Consider the following 22790-nt stretch of genomic DNA (forward strand, 5'->3'; position numbering starts at 1 on the left):
TATTATTAACTCTAAATGAAATTCTATGTCTAAGGCTTGTTGACCAGGGTATAATTTTGTTTATTTTAGCATTTATGTGCAATATCTTTAACATGTTTTTGTGTAATAAAAAAACAAATGCAATATTGAGAAGACAAAACAAGAACACAAAATGTGTTTAGTTCCATACATTTGACAATTAATTGTGACCTGTATAAGAATAGTTCTAACAATAAATAATGACTGCATATTTTTTTTAATACAGGCCTACATTCAATCAATTTAAAACATAACATTTGTGAATATAGAATTTCTGACAAAACATTTAATTTTCATTAAAAAGTTAGTAATTTATTACAGTTTAATGTATAAGACTGTCTAAGAAAAAATATTGAATTATTGTGTAAAAACAAATAATGAATTTCTGTTTAGTGTACAAATGGACTTCCATTTAAATTGTAAAAAAAAGGTATTTTGTGTTTGATTAGAAAAAACATTTCAGTTTAAATTATTAGAGTTGTTACATACCTATACGTAAATTCTAGTTCATAAGGCAAAAGTAATAAGGATGCCATATAAAGAAAGACACATTTGTTACAATCATTATTGTCCTACGTGACTTATATTTGTCTACATAAATTTAAATGTTTTCTATTTGCATAAACACAGGGGAAAAATCAATGAACAGTCCAAATTATGCTCTTAGGTTTTCATGGCCTTTCGGATACTGATGGATGTTTTTCTAGTTTATTATATTCTATGTTTAGACAGCGTTGCAGTATCCAACATCCCAGATAATGGTTGATGTGTTGCTATCTGAAAAGGTCGAACGACTCGCTGCATTGTAACCCAGAAAAACATCATTAGAATTTTCAAGAGTTTAAAAAGGATTTCTTGTTAAGCCATAAATTTAAAGTCTGAAAGTATTAATAATTTAACTTTGTCTGCTGCTATTTAAATTCTTAATATGTATTCATTAGTATTAAATATTCTGCAATAATATAATTCTAACATGATGAATATTATTTACAATTTTGGTACTCATGGATTGATTGTTTGTATTTAATAACTAAATTTACAATTTTGGTACTCGTGGATTGATAGTTAGTTCTAGTTAACAACTAAATTTACAGTTTTGGTACACGTGGATACTTATAGTTCGTAATTAACAACTAAATTTTCAATGTCGGTACTTATGGATTGATAATTAATATTTAACAACCTAATTTACAATTTTGGTACACGTAGATTAATAGTTTTTACAGTAAACCCCCCTATAACGTTGAGATAGCAACCACATTATCAGGGGGAACGTTATAGGGGGGACTTGACTTGCGCGGGATTTCGTAATCTTCCCAGAACTAGCGGGCAGGGTAGGGTAGTTCAACGTGACAGTTTAACATTTTTTTTTATAAATAAGTATTATCTATAACGAGAGATAATGCGTATATATCTACCGCGCGAACATTGGACCAGGTCCGGATGCCTCAGTGTAATGTTATATGTAAAGTAAATTTACCTTACGTACTGGAAAGTGAGTAAGGTTGACCACACCTCAAAACTGTCATATTGCAGCACTAGGACCATAATCAGGCAGTTGATTTTTCATCGCAAAAAATGTGCATTATTTTATACCACAGTTTACGACCACTTAAAGAAGTTGATGCCTAGTTTGTGCTAGTTAGCACTAATAATAATAATAACTCGCTCCTTAAATAAGGTGATGGGGGCAAAATATTTGTCAAACAGTGGCACATACTGTTAATAAATTATAGAACACATTTTACATGTTAAGTTTTAGTAATTAAAAAAAACATGCATCGATTTACTTAATCATAATTTATTCCAAGTAGAACATATTTACTTACTGTATCATGTGAATATCCTCAGGACAGAGCAGCGATGTGCCGATGAGTCATCAATGTTAGTTACGCTGAACGTGTCTATCAAAGTCAAGGGACACGGACCTACTACGTTATACGGGGAACCACCGTTCTAGGAAAAAACCTTATACGAGTGTACGTTATAGGAGGGTTTACTGTATTTAACAATCTAATTTAAAATTTTGGTACACATCGATTGATAGATCAAATCACCAGTTTCCGTACACATGGATTAATAGTTAGCAATTAACAACCAAATTAAAAAATTTGTTTCTCGTGAATTAATAGTTAATATTTAACAACCAAATTCACAGTTTTGGTACATGTGGATTGATAGTTTTTATTTAACCATCTAATTTACAATTTTGGTACTTATGGACTGATAGTTCGTATTTAACAACCATATTTACAGTTTCAATATTAGTGGATAGTTCGTATTATAGCTAACGCAACACAGGTTGAGGCGAACAAACATAATATACAAGAATGTGCATATGAATGTATCTGTACAGGCTTTAGGAGGCTCAAATAGTGTGATATAGCTTTCATTGGACATGAACATAACAGTATAATATTAGAATACCTTTAACTGCAGAGTTTTAGCTCTGGGGCCGTACAGCCAGTGAGGGGTTTATTTTAGAATTAATATTTTTAACATAAAAAATTCTTAGCTTTATTAAAATCCCTTGATTTTTGTATTTGTTGTGGTTCGTGGCACTTTAAACACTTTGATTCACTACTGTTGTACTTTTCTAAGTCAATTTGAAAACAAGAAATAAAAAAAACAAATTTTCAAGGTCACCTATACAAATCGAATATAGTCGTGTTTTGTAGTTTTTTGTTATTTGCTAAGAAAAGTAAAATTATTTTTTTTTAAAAATAACTTGTTATTTTGTAAATAGTTTTTGCCATTGTATATATTTTATTATTATTTAAAATAGAACATACGCAAATATCTTGATATTCTTGAGAGTATAATTTTTTTTTTCTTTTTTAATTGTAAAAAATAAAAAAGTACCTCCTAATCTTTTACAGAATACATTTCTTTTCTCTTTCTTATATTATACCTGTCTATTTATAATAAGAGCAAAAAATTCATCATCATTTTTTTGTATACCCACAATAATTAAATTTTAATATTTTTTGTTTACTATTTTATTTCTATGTAATTATTCTTTTCTTATGTATATTATAAAAAAAACTAAAAATATATATAATAAAATTAATAAAATATTCTTCAAAACATGGCGCAGCATATCTAGTTTCTTTCTGGATTTTCTTTGGACGTCTTTGGGATTGTGAACAGACAAGACAGCATCTATGTAATTTTTTTTTACTAGTGTTTCAGGAATGGGTTTTAGGAAGTGTCTGCTTGTCAGCCTCAGTGGATGATCTGATGATGTTGTTGGCTGATTTGAACTATATGTGGAATATGATGCTAATAATTTGCATAGCTACATGTGACTGAAAGTCTGCTAATGAAGGTCTTTTTCTGTTGTCAAATATACAGCATGGTAATTTAGTAATATTATATTGATAAAAACACATTTTTTTAAACCATTTGGTAGTTTTTCTTAAGCATCCATCAGAACTTAGCAACATGTATTTTCTATCCACTGCTACCATATTGACTTTATAATCTAATATCACCTTGGCTTTTATGGATTGGTTATTTCGTCTTCCAATCCAGTTTACCCTATGTGCTTGCAGAATCGTCATACATCGTGGAGAGCATGTGGACTTCCCTCTTGTCCTACCATTTGAGGGCCATCAAGATATCAGAGTGCATGGATGGTACCTCTCCTTTTTGAAATCTACTTTCAATTCTTCCGCACAGTGCCACATGCGTTTTTTCCGTCACCAATCTTGTGGCATTACCTCTGAAAATATTGAAGTAATTAATTAGACCTGCATGTAATAATGCACTGCCTGCAATTATCACTTAATGAAAGCTTTTTGCTTTGTACTCTCAACATTGTTAAAGCCGAAAACAGATACAACTTATCTGTTATAACATTCTTCCAATTGCAAAGTCTTGAATGAGGTCCAGCATCAACAGTTTTTATAACATCATCATGTTATATATTAGTTAGGACTCCAATTTAACATAGAAAATGCAAAAATATATCAGGTTCATTACTATCATCGCCAAATGGAACTTTAACACCAGAATTTGCGCTATTGAATTTGTGAATCTTGGGACCGCTTTTTTAAATGATAGATTAAAAAGTGAAAGTGGAATATTTTCATTTATCCTTCATTTTAACTCTCGTTGCCCTTTTTGTAAAATAATGCATTATGAAACAATTTGATTTATTAATTGATTGTTTAACAAACTTCTAAGCTGTAAAATTTTGGAATAACAGTGAGTTTAGTTAGACTAGAACTTTAATTTTTAGTAAATATACAGAAATGTAGGAAAATTTAAAACCTAATCACCGCTTTCCAAATATTTCATGGCATTGCCGCTGCCGGACGCGATAAAAATAAATGCTTATTAAAATTTTTCAAAACACAAAACGAAAATCACTGTTTATAGTATCATCTAATTTATGTTCAATGTTTTAATATTTCCAAAGAAGAATAAGTTCCTTCAATGTTTTAAAGACAGATGTCAATACAAGACATGTTTTCAGCCAAAAGTTATTCCGATGTGATTACTCGCCCCCTAGAAATAGAGGTTTGAAACTTGGGTGCTGAGGGCTTACATATGCTGTGAGCACCACGTTTTGTTATTGTCATAAATGCTCACAGACGTGTGTGAGCTTTACGGTAATCGGGTAAAAGAGCCTTTTAAAATAGACAAAACTCAAAATATCCCTCGATTGATTAGCCAAAATTCTTCATCTTTAACAGTGAGTTTTTCCCTGTAGTTTCATTTATAACTATGATGCGTTCTCTGTGGCGTTCATTCTTACTACTAACCCAATTAAAATGGCAATATACTTATTCTAATTCTTACATATGTTATTACAATAGTAAAATTGTTTGTAAGAACATTTTCTTTGTTATTGTTAGGTTTCCCCACCTATTAAGTTCTATAACTAGGCATATATATAATTCCTCTGTACGTGTGATGTCACTAAACTCCTCCTAAACGGCTTAACCGATTTACGTGTGGTTTTCAGAGAAATATGGATCTTTGCGCTGTGCGTGTTCGTAGATATTAAAATCTTCAATCCAATATGTTAGAAATAAGTAAGGAGCATAAATGTTTTATTCATTGATCTACCAGGGTTGCATTCGTGGAGAATGCATTTACAAAAAATGGAAAGATGTTTTTTTTTGTGTTTAAAAAAAGGTTGTTTTTGAATGTTTACAAACAGCATTTGTATTTTGTGGATCTCATTCAGATTCTTTTCTTACATTCCTTATAATTTCTACCCATTTACTTCTTTTTAATGGATTTTCAGTAATTATAAAATAATATTAACTCACATTTAATACATTTTTGAAAACTATATTCCTACATAAGTACACCCTTCTGTTGGTGAGAAGACCGGAGTTTGATGTTTGCAAAAAGAATGCTGTATTTGGAAAAACATTTATTTTATGTTCTGGAATTCAACCATAAACAAGTACCTAGGTACATACTTAAATTAATTTTTTGGAATTTAATCACAAACAAGTACCTCGGTACTTACTTATCAATAAAAAGTATTTTTTCAAGGCAATAGCAGGCAAGCCAACGTTCAGGCAGGACAGCGTCTGTCGGGTCCGCTAGTGTATTATAATATGAATCCTAATCCTTTTCTTCCCACTTATTACTTATAATTTATTTTAAATGAAGTAAAAATATAGTGTAAAGGAACACTATACAAGCTCCGAGTACTGCGTTCGCTTCAACCTAAGTTGTGTTACCCGTTACAACCAAATTGATAGTTCGTCTAGTTTTACATAATGTAAAGTAAAACAATAAAATATACCGTTTTGATACACACGCATTAATAGTTCATAATTGACAAACAGATTTATGGATTGATAGTACGTAGTTGACAACTAATTCAGTTTTGAATTTAGGATATAAATAAACAGTTATTTTCAAATAGAAAATCAGCAGCTAATTAAAAAACAATAAATATGGAGTGTTTCCCCCCAGTTGTGTCTTGCGATTTAGAAACAATAATTATTGTCTGTGAATTTACGCTTTATAGTAATACATTAAAATACAAGTGGTATTTAAAGATGACAACATAAATATATATCTTATTAGTACCTATTGAATAATACTACTAATAACTACAACAAAAAATTTTGTCAATCTCAAGCAATAAATTACTTTAAACAGAAATTGCAATGTATTAAGTTTTACTGTGATTTATAGTTTTCAGTTTTTGTTTTTTGTTTCAGTTTTTAGAATATGCTTCTGAAATTCATATTTCAATATTTTGTTTATTCTTCATCCAATGTTTTCTTTTCTTATCTCTGTAATAATTATATGCTTGTAATTTATTATAAACAGTTTCTTGAAAGGGTGTGTCAGAAATACGGACCTGGTGTGGAAGCCTGCTTATTGTTGGAAACAAAACACTCCTTGCTGTATTGTTGAAGAGGATTGTGATTTGTTCTTATTGTGATATATTAAGTTAGTAAAAATTTTGGTGTAGAAATTCACTTATTTGCTGGTCAAATTACACATGAACATAACTTCTATAGGGAATATTTGAGAATGAAATATATTTTTCTTCTTTCTTTGTTTAGGATTTTGTTAATATGTACTTTTAAGATATTTTCATTCAGATTATCATATATTTTCAGTATATTAAACATCTTAATTTTTAAGTATTATTTAATAAATAGTTATTTCGTTTTTGAGCATTATGCGCTTAGTAATAAAAAAATGAGGTTAGTGGTCTGGAAATTCTAGCTCTATTATTCGCCTCCAATACTTCGTAGTTTATTAATTAACACATTATTTCAGCAGTGAAATTAACAATTCCTATTTTAGTAAATTATGTATTTTAATTTATATTTTCCTCACATATTTTATAAAATAAATACATATTTTTTTATACATATTATGTAGCTTTAAGATATATTAGTTTTCTAAATTCACAATAGTTCTTTAAGAAGACGTTTTTTCTTTATTTAAACATGTATTTTCTATGGACATAAGAAAAGCAGCTCTTCGTATGTATTGTAAATGTTTTGACCCATTTCACTTTGGTAAAAATGGAGTGCCAAACATGTATATAGTTTTGCTCATCACATTGTTAATTAATTTCAGAAATTATTTAATTATCACATAGTTTTATTTGTTCGCATTTCAATATGTAGTACCATCCACTTTATTGTAATGTTTTACATTTTTTATTTGAATTGGAATAAATGCATTTAATTAACCAATACTCTGTTTTTTTTTTTTAACATTAATTTATAACCTTCACATAGAATTAAGAATAAGTCCAGAAACCGCATTCGCGCATCAAACAGAAGGCGACTAAACTACTCTTAAATGAGTAGTTATACTTTTTGACCCATTAGTTTCTTTGTAGACGTCACTCAGTACGCAACTCCCGATTTGAATTCAACTATGTCGTTTTCAAGTGTAGAAATGCTGCTGGGATCAACAAGAAACAGGATGGGATCACATTTCATGTGAAAGTAGCAAATGCATTACTCAAAAATTGTATTATTTTTCCACCTGTCAGATTGTCAAAGAAAACCAAATGGACATTTTGTTAGTGTTGCCAGGGTAGTAAATTTTTTACGCTACTTTTTTTTAATAAGAACATTGGTTTTAATTGATTTAGTGGTATTCTAGCTTCCCTGCTGATGAAAGAAGGAAAACGGAGTGGATAAAAATAGTACAAAGAGTACGGCGAGATGAGTTTTGGAAACCAACAAAGTGATGCATAATTTGCCTAGTGCATTTTGAGGAGAAATGTTTTTATGACATAAAAGGTAATTTATCTAAATGTGAAACTTTAATGATTAGTTCTGCTTCTAAAATACAATATTACAAAAAGCTTACAAGGTTAAAGGGGAAATTAAAACTATCGGGTAGACTGTATTGATATGTTCTTTTTAAAAATGTATTATTTATAGGAATGAGGAAATTGTTGAAAAGTTTTACTGATCTCTTCATTCGAAAAAAATCGTTAATGTCTTTTTCTCAAAAATAATTAAAATGGCTTTCTTTTTGACAGGGCATAAACTTTCAATTTCTTTCATACAGCATTCTTCGAAACCCTGCACCTCGGTATCCGGCATCCCGGCCGCGTAAATTGTAAACTCAAGACAATAACTGGACTTTTTGTCAGTTTACGTCTACCATGATTTAAGCACATATTATAAATAGTCAATCTTGTCTTGATGTTAAATGTTTCATCAAAGCTCTGTTGGTTTTTATTTTTTTAATTTTGACTGTACTTGCAATATATCTGTTTTGCCTTTATAAATGGACAACATTTGTCAACTAATCAAAAAATATTTACATTCAAATAGGAGCAAAAGAAAGGATTTTTTATAAACATAATATTCTCTACCTTTTTATTATTATTATTAATCAATATAGTTATCTAAAATTATGGATGGTTTTTATTTTCTATTACAATCTACTTTAATATATTTAGTTAATGTAATAACTGTAACTTTCCAAAAAGTGACTAGATCTTGTGCCTGGAGAGTGACTTGACTTGACTTACACTGTTAAAGTTATTTAGTAATTTGAAGTTATTATTAGAAATAAATTCTAATGTGCATGAGAATAAAAAAAAAATTTTGGCCATGACTTGTGTGGAATTTAGAAATTTTAATTTTTATCCTCCTTAGTTTTGTATTGTTGCTGCTTGGATTATGTATGGTATGCCATAGTGGATAAATTAAATCAACCACAATTAATTATTCACTCTACATTAAAAATTATAACACAAAATAAACAACATTCATGATTAATTACTATTAAATTTCAATGGAGGAATATATTATAAATATGTCAGTTACATTGAATATCTGCTACATACTACAATATTTATCATCATCATTCCCCTTTCCACACCCAGTGGTGCATAGGACACTGAGTTTGTGAACCAAATGCAGCGTATTTCGATCAGTCGTTACATGAAGGTAAGGTGTTCAGTCTCATGCTTCAGGTACCAGTCAAGGAACAATGAAATATTGCTGTTTAATCAAACTTTAAAATCAATGTTTTACGTCCACCCTGACAGGAATCGAACCCAGGGCCTCAAAAATGGGAGGTAAATGCGCCAACCACTACATGATAAGGCGGGATGGGATTATCACTACTCAATTATCTGGTTCAGGACTTTTATTTGAAAGTCGAAAACTCTCATCCAGGGTTCTGGTTTTGTATTACACACAGGACTGTAATTTTTATCCTCCTGAACACAGAATTAGAAATCTACAATATTCGCAATTATAAAATATTTTTGGCAAACAATAAAAGTTTCTTAGTAACTACCTCATTAAAAATGCCCAGACTAAATAATTTAAAAATTTTCAGAACCTATTTGGAATAACTACAATAAAAGACTGGTAATAAAATATTCAAGGTGGTATCTAGACGACAAAAAAAAACTTTTATTATTTATAATATTAGTATACATTATTATAACTGCATATTTATTAATATTTAGAAAAAAACAAGACTTCACTTAATGTACGAGCCCATTACTTGTAACATTTCTGTAATCGGTATAATCCAAAAACCTTTTTTCCTGGTTCTTCTTGAACAAAAAATTATTTATAATTTAAAATATCAAAACAGTTAAGCAAATAAAAAAAATTGTAAAAAACTCATCGACTATTTTGTCAGTTGGTTCACTTTATCTGCAATGAGCTCATACTGAAAATGGAAATATCAGTCATGTGCATTAGTGCGGCAGGAACCGAACTAATAGTAAGGGCCCATCAGGTGTGAGGTATGAAAGTGAAGAGTTTCTACCGCGCTTATTACCCCGCACGCCGTGAACCTCCATTGTACTATATTTTGTTAGGTAATTCTATTTATATTTCTTAATTTGAATTATAGACCCTTCTATAACACAGTTTCCAACAACACGATTTTGCTCTTACACTATCAAAATAATACAGAAATCCTCCAACAACACGGTTGAATACATGATGTATTTGGCAATTGTCAGTTGTAGCAAAAAATGACCACGAATCATCAGAAAGTGAAATTGTTGGCACATTAGCACTTGCAAAATCGATCGGAGTTGACGGTGTTGATGATCATTTAGAGCGTTTAAGATTTATTAACAGAAGACAAAATTGGCAAAGCAGATTTGATAGAAATGACTTCAGACGTTAAATTGATTTCGAAGAGGAGAATAGTTACGAAGATTGTGAAATAGGAGAATTGGCTTTAAAAAGGCTAGCAAAAAATCAAGAGTATATATTTTTTAATGGAGACCTATCTGCTGAAAAATACTAAAAAGAGTTAAAAAATTATCTATTTCCGTACCAGAAAACCTACAACGACCTTGGAACCGCAAGTAAGCCAAAATCTTTTTCTTTTAAGATGGTAGAATTTTCAAATGATCAAAAAGATTCAAAGGTGGAGATATATTATTATCATTCAACTGAAGAAACGCTTAAGTTTGTTGTATGAGGAAGAAAATCATTAAATCAGGATTTAAAAGGGTTATTTTTTTTGTTACTATAAAACATAAGTAATATTTCTTTAATTAAACTTTTAAAACAGAAAAACTGTTTTTATTTTATTTTTAAACCCCACCTATTAATTTTGACATATGTGACCTAACTAACTTTTTTGTACTGGCTCTGAGTCTCATGTAACACGTTATTTTATAAAGACCTTTCTACCATGTTGTAGGCACTGAGGTTTAATTAAATAGAGATGGTGCTTCATAGAATGATGTTCCGAAAAAAATGTGTTGTCACGTGAACATTGGTGTGCAAACCGCATAGTAGAATAAAAAAGCTAAACTGTCTCTGCCAGTTAACTGTGAATTCAAAGCTATATGTTGCGTCTTTTTATGCTGCTTCTTAGTTTACTAACTACCATCATAAATAGAATTAATTATATACGCACCTACTTAAATAATCTAATACTCTTCATGTTACATTTATTGATACAAACATAATATATTTGATTGTAAAAATAATACTTTTCAATTTATCAAATGTATATAAAGCCTAAGCCAATTATTACAGTTATATGAAGAAACATATATATGAACAAGAAACTTAATAAATAAAACCATGTAGCAAAGACAAAAAAGGGCAATAAAATAAGGTATACAATATATTCATAATCACAATCAACATTTAAGACTTCGAGCTAACCCATGCCAATCCATCTTCATCCCACAATGTGTTAATGGCAAAGAGGTCTATGAAAAGCCAAAAGATTTATCTCAAGTTGTTCAATAATTTCTAGTTGTGTGACAAATTGACTAATCTACACATTCTGGACATTAAAAAAAATTAAATTGTATGCCTCCACTCGTTTGCGAGTGATTCTGGACATTAGGTCATAATTTTTTTTAATTGTTTAGCATATGCATATCACCACCATATTTATAAAAACAAAAATGTGATTTTATAAGAATCTCTCTGGATTAAAGACTTTGCTTTTTGAGCGTAGGTACTTTTGAAAATTAAAACAAACTACCCCGCTTTTAAAATTGTAAACAATCGCATTTATTATTCTATCTCCTGTATCTAGGACATCTAAGTATGTAATGTATACGAATAATTTAGTTTATAAAAGAAAAAAATCGAGCAACTCTTAAACTGACTTAAGTTATTATGATTAAATAAGATTATACTATTTCATATTTTGAAGAGTACGATGACGTAGTTTAAGTGCACAAAATTTAGCCAATGAAATTATTTCTGTTTTGTAGATTGAAGCATGCGCAGTAGTGACTGTCTCCCCATAGACGTTCAGTAGCCGAACGGGAATGTTCGTGATTCAAGATGGCTTCTTGTTGTGTTCTTACATCGAAAATTTAGTGACAGATTGATTTGTATATAGGGCTGTGATTTTATTTTAAGTATGGCGGAACTAAGTATAGACTTAACCAAGTTGCCAGATGACATCAAAGAAAAATTGGCAGAATTGGAACTTGAATTGTCAGAAGGTAAGTGAATTTGGTAAAAATTACTCTCTAAATTAATCGATAACTCGTGTAAGCGAATTTAAAATGTTATATTATCTCTATTTCTAGCTGAAATAATGCCATGTTTAATATTTATAAGATAAACGAGAACATGTTCTGTGTTTAATATGTTGTATTTTATATTTTGTACTACTAAATACACCGACTAAAGATATTTTGTTCACCGAGTAATAAGATAAATAATTAAACTTGCAAATTATGTATCTCTTACGAATTGAATGTTTTCTTGTCATAAAACTCATGACTACTCTGTGTTAATGTATTCACCGTGGTATAATGAATGCGTTTAATTAATTAGGATATACCAGATACTATATTTCCTTCAAATTCGTACGCACAAGTTTATCAAACTAATAAATGATAAGGTGAAAAATCAATTGTATTGTTTTCTATAAAATTGTCCTTAGCAGCAAATTCATTCGGTATCTGTGTGAAAGAAATACCTGTGTTCTGTACCCAAAATATTTCACAATAAATAATGTCAGTATTTCCCCTAGTATTGATATTGTAATGAACTCGGGAAGCCGAATCAATTTACATACCTTGCAAAAAAAAAAACAACACCTGAGTCCTGAGTTTATATCGTCGTTATATTTGACTGTATTACTTATATTAAATGATTTCTCTCCCATTGTTAGAAATATATTTAATTATTCACACGCAATGTAATCTAAGAATAAAAACGTATTATTTTGAGCTTTCCATTTTGATTCGGTTCTGTGTAAATATTGAAAACCGAGAATTTTTTAAAGTTCTGTTTTTGTATTGTACTTTTATAGTCATTATCATTCACGTATCCGAACCTAATAGTGCACAGGGACCTGCATATATATACCATGTAGGTAATACGATTAGTCTTACACTTCAAGTGCCAGTTCAAGGACTTAGAATATTGCGGTGTAAAACGCCTTTTTAAAATAAATATTTCATGTCAACCATGTCGAGAATCGAACCCGAGACCTCTTGCATGGTAGGCATTGTAGGCAAGCGCACTGACAACTAGACTACGAGACGGACAATTTATTAAACCTCGAGAGACTAAAAAACAATACTCACACGAAAAAATATGATGTAATTTATTATAGAAATAAAAGACGAGAGGTACTTAAATCCACTAATTTGGAATAACTGATGACCGGTTTTATCGTTTTCGCGACGTCTTCGGGACTGATATCTTATTTATAAAATGCAATGTTTGTACACAAAAACAGTAAGGATTTTAGAGTAACAATTCTCTAGAGAAGCCCTTAAGCTCTATCGAATAGAACAAAGCGATGAAACCGGTCACTGGTTATTCAAAATTTGTGGAAATAAGTATCACTTTTATTTCTATAATAAATTACTATTAACTTCCACCAAAATTTTTAATAACAGATTTTATGTTTTACATATTAATATGATGTAATAAATATATTGAATCCGAGTTGTGGTCCCGTGGCTAGTGTCTCGGACTCACGGTTCAAAAGTCCGTGGCTCGAAGCCCACTCTACCTCACCTTGATTCCCATTTCTCTAATAGTTTGTTATTTACAACTCGTTGAAAATGGCCCTCAAAATTAAATTTTTGGGTTAATCATAAGTACGCGAATATTTCTTTAAAAAAAACAAACTGAATATTGTATTTACAATGAGGAATCAATAAATAATCAATCGACGGACCGATTAATATTGTACAATATAGGTGCTTTGCCTCACCAAAAAGACAGCCATTTTCAGGTTGGCAAATGTCGATCAGCTGATTCATCTAGAATACATAGTTTTTTTACGTACTCTGGCGGCTTTATTTATTATATACAAAATTTACGATACTAATACTTTTTACATAATGTTTCTGTGGTTATTTTTTTAAATTTGTTGCAACAGAGGGAAAATATTTCGGAGAAGGGAATATAGAAGACTAGCCATTTTCAGGGCTTATGACCTGTCATTTGCTGGTTTAATTGGTCACACACTGTGTAACATTCACCATTCTACCTATGTTTAAACATTTACATTTCCCTAACTCTTCCATTTGTTGATTTTTGTGAAGTAAAAGAGCTTCTTTAAACTTCAACGCAATGAACGCTAAGGAGAAAAGGCTGTGATTTTTAAAATGAGTAAGGTGACGACTCATTCTTGTCATAAATTTTTGAAAATTATTATTCTTTTAAAACTATAATATGCCTATTACACCTATGCCTAGGCTTTATACCAGGGTCCGTATTTTAATGGGAAGTTAAAATTTATCTTCAATTTATCCAAACAAACAAACAAATATCCACAAAGTAAAATTAAGATTCCTGTATGAAAAATATAATATGTTTACAATTTTTTTTTCTAAACATGTTCATTTACAGGTTACCGACGAAGATACTTAGATTTTTTCGTACAAATATTCACATTTACGTACATAAATATCGAAGTTAGTTTATACCGTCTAGATATTTACCGTGCGAAAGGTCTCGGGTTCGATTCCCGACATGGTTGACATGAAATATTGATTAAAAAGGGTGTTTTAACACGATAATATTTCAAAGTCCCTGGACTGGTACCTAAAGCGTAAGACTGATCATCTTACCTTTATGTAACAAAAAATATCAAGATACGCTGTGATTGGTATACCGATGCAGTGCCCTATGCACCATTATGCGCGAAAAGGGAATGAGGATGATGATGATATTTACCGATGAAGATCGCGTTTGTAACTGCGGCCCCGGTGTATGAGTAAGGCCCCGAAAGTTCGTACAACATTTGCTATAAGTGTAAAATGTTATGGGAGAAAACAGAAAACATCCGAATGCTAATTCTCAAAGGGGTGGTTCATGACTGAATTTTCCAAACAGGAAGAGATGGGGATGAGAGGCTCCTTGATGACATTTATTGCTTTTATGCACTTAATGATTTTAATTTATAAGTATTATTATTATTTATTTTTATATTTCATAGGTTAGATATTTATTTACACTTACATTATTATTAGTTGTATTGTTTTATGGGTATTATTATGATTAATTAAATGCCTTCCATTATTTTTTGGTTTTTCCCAACTCTGCACGGGGGAAAATTCCCATGTTAAATTGAGTATAGTTATTTTGTAATTTTTGTGTTTAAAATATTGTTTATATACAACAAAAATAAATTAAATGTGCATATTATCTATTCTTTAAAAAGAGTGATCCAATAAGCTATGTATCATTTATCATTTATCATTTATTTATTCATATATATGTACATTACAAAATAAAATATCTTAATTCATACATATATAAATAATTAGGTAAAATTAGGTATATTTAAAAAAAAAACACATTAGTATACATAATATCCAAAGAATAATATGTTAAAAAAGTAAGAGAATCTTGTAACGAAAAACTCCCTCAGAGACGTGAAAAATGTCAATGTCCAAAGTGATATTGTTCAACATAGAGATAGCCCTTCCAACAGGCATAACCATTGGCATGTAAATATAATATGAAATATTTCAACATCTTTAAATCTTCGTGCTCGTCTACAAGATGGATATCTTCATCCAAGAATGCAATGAATCATATTTATATTGTACCATAATTTAAATGTTGGTTTTTATTTGCTAAGATAATGGGTTTAACCATAAACCATAAACCAATAGATATGGTTGATTAAATCAGTGGTGTGGAAAACGATTTAAAAATAAATATAAATCTATAATGTAAGCAATTTGATGAATTAAAAATTATTGTGTGTCTATGGTAGTATTTACAGGGCTTGCGACCTGTCATTGACTCCGTTGCAATAAATTTCAATCTTGATAACTTCCTGGTGAGTAAAATCCAGCCTTGTCTACAAACATTTGGATTTACTCAAAATATTGTTAATTCTATAATGTTTAAAACACGTAATGTAATACTGCCGTTGCATTGATGGCACTGTTCTCTTTGCTATCAACAAAGAGGGCTTGCAGGCTTATTCTGTCACAATTTCCCGTATGCAGAGACAAAACTTAAGGTGAGGAAAGTACATTCTAATTTCAAATGCAGAAATAACCCGAAGGTGAAGACAATAGAATGTACTTTCCTCACCTTAAGGTTTGTCTCTGCATACGGGTATTAAGTTCGTTCGTTCGTTCGTCATATATCCATCTCGCTCTAACGCAATCAATGTCGTATTTCGCTCTCGTTTGCTCTCACAATATACCAATGAATTTACGACACGAATGAGTTACAGAATAAGGCCTCTGCAATGATTGGTAACGAAAGAATATGATAGGAGCGATTCGCTGATGAATGTTGAAAAATCGAATATTATAGTTTTTCAATGAAATGAAAAGTATGACTAAATGTGAGGTCCCAGGAACGGGGTAGGGTTATCCCGAAACAAGTAGAGGAATTTAGTGTATCCGGGAAGTTTGTTTACTAAGGATGGAAATACTGAGAAAGATATTAAGAGAAGAGAATGCCGGGAACAAGGTGAAAGGTGCACCAAAACCAACCTTGACAAATGAATGTTTGTCGCAGGAGGTGAAATTAACCGTTCATAGTGGAGTCCTGGTGCCGCCCCTCATGTATGGAAGCGAAAAAAAATCGGAATAAAGTAAACTTAATGCTCTCTAAATGCGATCTCTCAGGCGAATGTGTTGTATAACTATATACGATTGGTGCACAAATTTCAGGATTCGTGTATTATGTAAGACCGAGATAAGCATTATCGACGTAATCAAGAAAGTTCTGCGTTATTTTGGTCATGAAGAGCAAAAGAACGGTTAAAAAGAATTACGAAGCGGATGTTGATGGATGCAAAAAGCGTCGAAGACCGATAGAGACAGGGTGACTAAATCCACCAAATACGTTGGAGAAGTAAAACATTGGAATAATCGGCGTGCGTGCATGAAAATATGTATGAATGTAGTGCAGAGTTTTTCAACTTTTTTTAAAACGCAACCCCCTTACGAGTATAAAAAATAGCTGGCGACCCCCACCCCCCTCCTAAAACCAGCTTTTGCCTTGTTCGCGACTCACAGGTTGAAAAACACGTATAAAGATGAAGTAAAGTCAGTATGCAAATATAGATAGAATGGTGTGGCGTTGTATTCTCTGTCTCTACCCCTACCAAACAACAGCGTGATTGTTTGTTTGTTAATATATTTGATAACCAAAATAATAATTAGGTGCAAGATATTCAATTTGTAACGTGATTCGACTACCGATGTTATGTTTACATTAAATTTGATACGCCTGTACATAAATTTATTACAGAACTAAACAAATATCTAAGTTTTTAGCGATGTTGTTTACTACCGACGTTTTCCAGATAAGAAAGTTACTACCGACGTTTTATCCCAAATCGGTAACGTAAAAAATAGCAATAAACTTTTTCAGTAACGTTTTCACATGACAGAAAACTAGATATTTTGACATGTATGAACTGGGGAGGTATTCAAGCTTACTAAGGAAAGTAAAACTAGTGTTTTTTGTCTTCAACAATTTTTTTAATTTCTGTTCGATACAAATATATACATTTCAATAAAATAATAACGTATCCTTAACTCTATGAGGCCAAGAGCCCTTGTTGAGTTGGGATGCAGCGTGCATATTATTAAACAATACACAATACCAAAAATTAAAATTATCACATAAACGTATTTTTTATTTTTTTATTTTTTATTTATTAATAAAACATATAAGACATGAATATCATGATATTATATTCCCAGGAGTTGTACGAGAAAACTCATTTGGGACGGTACATAAAAAAAATAGTACATTTCTTGTAACAATACATAGTATACATTTAAACAATAAAAATTTTAACAAATTTTAACAATCTATGAACTTAATATTAAAAAAGGAAAGAAAACATTTAAACAATCTGTGAACTTAATATTAAAGAAGAAAATAAAAACATTCAAACAATCTGTGAACTTAATATTAAAAAAGAAAAGTAAAACATTTAAACATTCTGTGAAATTAATATTAAAAAAGAAAATAAAAACATTTAAACATTCTGTGAACTTAATATTAAAAAAAGAAAAGAAAAACATTTAAACCTAAAACACAATATATAGACTATTCACAGAAACTGAGCTAAAAACTATCACTTTCAAAAAGATTCAAGAAATAGGTCTTCATTTCTGGTCTTTGAGATTTACCACTCGACATTTCATTTTTAAGGTCATCAGTATATTTTAATAAACATCTGGACAACACGTTTAAAAGTATATAAATCTATGCAATATCTCGCAGTAGTCCCCTGCAATGGTCTCGTCCCTTAGACAAAATCCAAACTTGTGCACTTCTGAAAATGGCTTTCGTTTCGGATATTGACCACTCTTGGGACCACAAAAGAAAAATTTCTCCGAGCAAAAGTCGCACGTGTTTTTGGTATTAAATAATTAAAATTACAGGAAAACCTCGTACGAGCATTCTGCTGGGATCTCATCTTGTAACCGCATAAATTGTCTAATGTCCAGTACCTTCATAAATTGAAACAATATCTCAGATGGGAAAGTGGCGGGACGTCGATGCATCACTCCAAGTATTAATTTTTGTACATTTATTAGGGGGTTCATGATAGGCGCCGTGCAACCTCCCCAGCCCCCTATACCATAGGCTACAGCCACTAACTGGAAATGCCTGAGATGTTCCTAAGTGAGCAGAACATTACATGACACAGCTTTCTTATCTGGAAACCACCGATTAGACCTGAACCTCCCATCGTAGATTTCTGTCAATAATTATTATTCCTGGATATTTAATGTAATCAACTAGTTTTAAAATCTGGCACCAACAATCAGATTTTATTTCTAGATTAATATGAGATTCATGTGATAACCTGTTACCTGGACTAAATGTGATATATTTGGTTGTATCCACATTCAGGGTAAGTAGATTATTGTCTAGTTAGGTTTTAACCGCTCTCATATCACAATTTGCTTTTTTGAAAACAGAGTTCCAATCCTTATCTTAATTTTTTTTTTTAAATGTAAATTAATAATTGACTAATAATTATTTAGTAATTAACCTAGTTAGTTTTTTTACGATAAATTGAAAATGGTTTCAAAATGAAATTATTTGGGTTTTAGTTTTTTTTTTAGTATTTATTTTGAAAGTCAGTTTTTAAAAGGGGTCAATTTAATAATATTTATATTAATTGGCTGATTTATATAGCGCTGTTTTTGTGTAAAATCACCTCAAGGGGGCGCTTCACAATTTTATACGTCAACTTACACTCTAACAAAGGTAACATTACATATTATATTTTCTGATTTTAAAATTAATGGTATGATAAACAAAAGAAATGAGATTTCAGTTGAGATCTAAATTGACTGAGACTGTCGATGATTGGCCGAGGGACCGGCAACGACAAAAGCACGATCTCCGAACCTAGTGTTTGGGCAGCGCCGGGTTTCGACAAGTTTTCCTCTGCCTTAATCAAATGTTGACCTCAGAGTAGATCTTCTTTGACATGTATTTTCCCTAATACAGAGGTCCGTTAGGTATCTTCGAGTCATTTCATAAATGCGTTTGAGTACTATAAAAATTACAAAATTAATATAGCAATATAATACATGTTATGTACACAAAACTTCTACGCACTGACTGAACTGTATTAATACAAAGCATCTGCGTGGTTAATCAATAAAACGCATTTAAAAAAAACAGCCACAGACAGGCCACGGCCCTGTGTTAATGTCTGAACTTTCGTATCTTTTTCAAAAATGTTTTCAATTATCCGTTGTAATATTATATCAATCTTGATAAACTCCCTAGGGTGTAAAATCCAGCATTTGTCTACAAACATTTGAACATACTGTGTTAAATTCCGTGGATGAAATAAAGTATCTCGGAGTTAACTTAGATAGATATTTGAATTTCAAAGCACATTCTCAATATTTAACAAAAAAATTCCCAAAAATATTTATTTATGGAAGATTACGAAATGTAATAGATATAAAAAGTAGTGTTCTTCCATTCTTTTATTTGTAATGACGGGGAAATTAAAAATATGCAAATTCTTCAAAATAAGGCGATGAGGATTATCCTCCAAAGAAATATGCATTTTTATGTAGAAATAATGCACTAAGATATTGACTTGCCCACAGTTAAGCAGCAAATCAAATATGATGTAGCAATTTTTATGCATGAAATATTTAGGGGATGAATAAAATAAAATAAAAAATTAAATTAATAACCAACAATGTCATACATATGAAACAAGGGATAAAAAAGGATAAGATTACCAATAAGGACAAAAACAGAACATCATTACTCATTGTACAAGGGATTGAAGCTGTACAATGAGTTACCTCAAGAAATAAAAGAAATAGAAGGAATCGAATGATTTCAAATTTAAATTTATTTCAACAGAGAGGGAAAACATTTTTGAGAAGGGAATATGGAAGTCTAGGCATTTACGGGGCTTATGACCTGTCATTTACTGGTTTAAGTGGCCACTTTACTCACTGTGTAACATTCACCCAGGAGGAAATCCAGCCAGTCTGCAAGCATTTGGACGTACTCAAACATTGTTGAATTAAAATTTATTTGAAAATATATTTTCTTGAGAAATTTTGATATAAAATAGTCGTGTTAATAAAATTTTATATTATTTCTTAAGATGTTATAAACTAACTTTATGAAGCATTAATAAATAAATACTCAGAAATATTCTTAATGTTATTATTTGTTTGTATTTTGTTATGTATACAAGGGCCTTACTCTTGCTCTAATAATAAAATCGGGTGTTTTGCGACCGAGTTACTCAATTAATTGGCTTAATATCAAATTCTCTTTAATTATATTACATAACATATTACTATCAATAGGTTCGAGCGTATCGCACTTAAGCGGAAAGGCGGTCTGACTATTCTTCATACAAACGTATTCCTGGATTATGGCACTACAGCAATGTTTTTTTGCGCACCATAGATATTTACCATTGGCGTATCTCTATCGTTTTGCCTTTTTGATAAACTGTTTCTTATGGAAGCTAGGACCATCCAAAAACCCAAAAAAGTGCCCAGTTTTATCTGCCGTCTTTGGACGTACAAATAACTTTTAAAAGAAAAAAAGTACCGACACTGAAAATTTCATTTTGATATTATTTCTAAAAAAAAACAACTAACTCAGTTCAGTTTTGGGGTCCGGAAAATGGGACAGCAAAGCGTCGATTTTGACTATCTGTTTTAGTTTATTTTAGGCAAAATAAGTCCTACGTGCAATCGTCTTTTTCGCTCAGTATCCGGAAGGCATTTGGGAGTGAGCGACAGAAAAATTAAGTCCAAATACCTATTTATCGAAGTTTCCAGACACCGTCTATTCTCTTAAGGCTGAAGTCTAGTAAAACGGGTGAAAAATGAGGAAATAATATGGTTTTGACATAAAAACGATACAATATTTTCCATACTATAAAAATAATAATCGGTATATAATTAATTAATGGAGCAATATACAAATTTGACACTTTTTATTTAAAAAAAATATAGTTTTAGCATTATGAATCCATGTTTATTTCAATTCTACCATATATTTGACAAAATTGAATTTTAGTATGATTCTGGTCCGGCTACCCGATAGTGCGCCGGCCGCACACATATAAGCTGCGGGCCGTGCTTTGGACAGCCCTGGTACATAAAATAAAATTGTTTTTTTTTAACGAAAATGTGTAAACAAATTGAAGTATCTTCGTCGGTTACATGTAATTGAACATGTTTTAAATAAATAAAATAAAAAACATTTAAATATACTCATTTTCGTACAGAAAATGCGACATTACTTGACATTGACAATTAAAGATAATTCTGTTTACTTACCATTGTAATTGTCCCTCAGAAATGTTTTGAAATATCGTGAATAAAATCTGAGGCTTGTATCTTAAAAGACCAATGGCTCAAATTGCAATATCACAGAACAGTAATTTTGCAGCCATTTTGTGGTGTTATGTTTAACTGTTTAAAATAAATAATAATATAAATACACTACCACATATATTGTTTGTGTTTTTTTTATTGAATCTACAAAATGTTGGCAAGTTAAAAATGAAATCTCACTTTGGTCCTTTTAGATCCAAGCCACAGAAATATTAAAGCAGAGCCGGTATTACAATGTGAATTAAACATTTAAGTTCAATTTTATCTACAAAGTAAAATTAAGTTTTCTGTGTGAAAAATATAACATGTTGACATTTTTTTTTGTAAACATGTTAAATTACAGGCTACCGACGAAGATATTTTAAATTTTCGTAATATTTTTTTCATAAATCTACACATTTTCGTACACAAATATCGATTTTACTTTTTACCGTCTCGATATATACCGACGGAGATAGCATTTGAAATCGCGGCCCTCTGACCACAATGGTATCTGGAATATGGAAGTCTAGGCATTTACAAGGCTTTTAACCTGCCATTGGCTTGTTTTTTTTTTTTTTAAATTTGTTAGTTTTTTACAAAACAGAGTATTCAAAAAATAAAGAATAATTACATAGCAATGAAATACACATTAACAGTAATAATAGTAAATAAAAAAATCCACAAAAGCATGGCCTGTTCGACAAGAAATGTTTATAAATTTTTGCTCCTATAATAAATAGACAGGTATAATATTTTTGTGTAATATAAGAAAGAGAAAAGAAAATATTCTGTAAAAGATTATAGGGTACTTTTTTATTTTGTAGTAATTAAAAAAGGAAATAATAAATACAAAAAAAAACATAAAAATATTCCTTATTATTAAAGGGCAACAAAATATATCATAGAAAAAAAGAATGGCCACTTTACACACTTTGAACATTCATAATTCTTCTATCTGCTGTTTTTGTAACATTATTAAGAGCTGAAACCTCTGTTGTAATATGTTAATCTT

General features: G+C 30.6%; 1 protein-coding gene across 5 annotated transcripts in view; it reads left to right on the forward strand.

Annotated features, from left to right (window-relative positions):
• The first annotated feature begins 11717 nt into the window (after window positions 1–11717).
• Window positions 11718–22790, forward strand: part of DIP2 (disco-interacting protein 2) — a 146691-nt gene continuing 135618 nt past the window's right edge. For all 5 annotated transcript variants that reach the window (XM_088234804.1, XM_088234808.1, XM_088234805.1 and 2 more), the window contains exon 1: window positions 11718–11935. In XM_088234804.1, coding sequence (XP_088090930.1) covers window positions 11851–11935 — 85 coding nt within the window. In that variant the 5' untranslated portion in view covers window positions 11718–11850. The remainder of the gene's footprint in view (window positions 11936–22790) is intronic.

The sequence above is a fragment of the Micrasema longulum genome, unplaced genomic scaffold (assembly GCF_059751315.1).
Source record: "Micrasema longulum isolate JH-2025_06_02 unplaced genomic scaffold, ASM5975131v1 h1tg001290l, whole genome shotgun sequence".
In the NCBI taxonomy this organism is placed as follows: Eukaryota; Metazoa; Arthropoda; class Insecta; order Trichoptera; family Brachycentridae; genus Micrasema; species Micrasema longulum.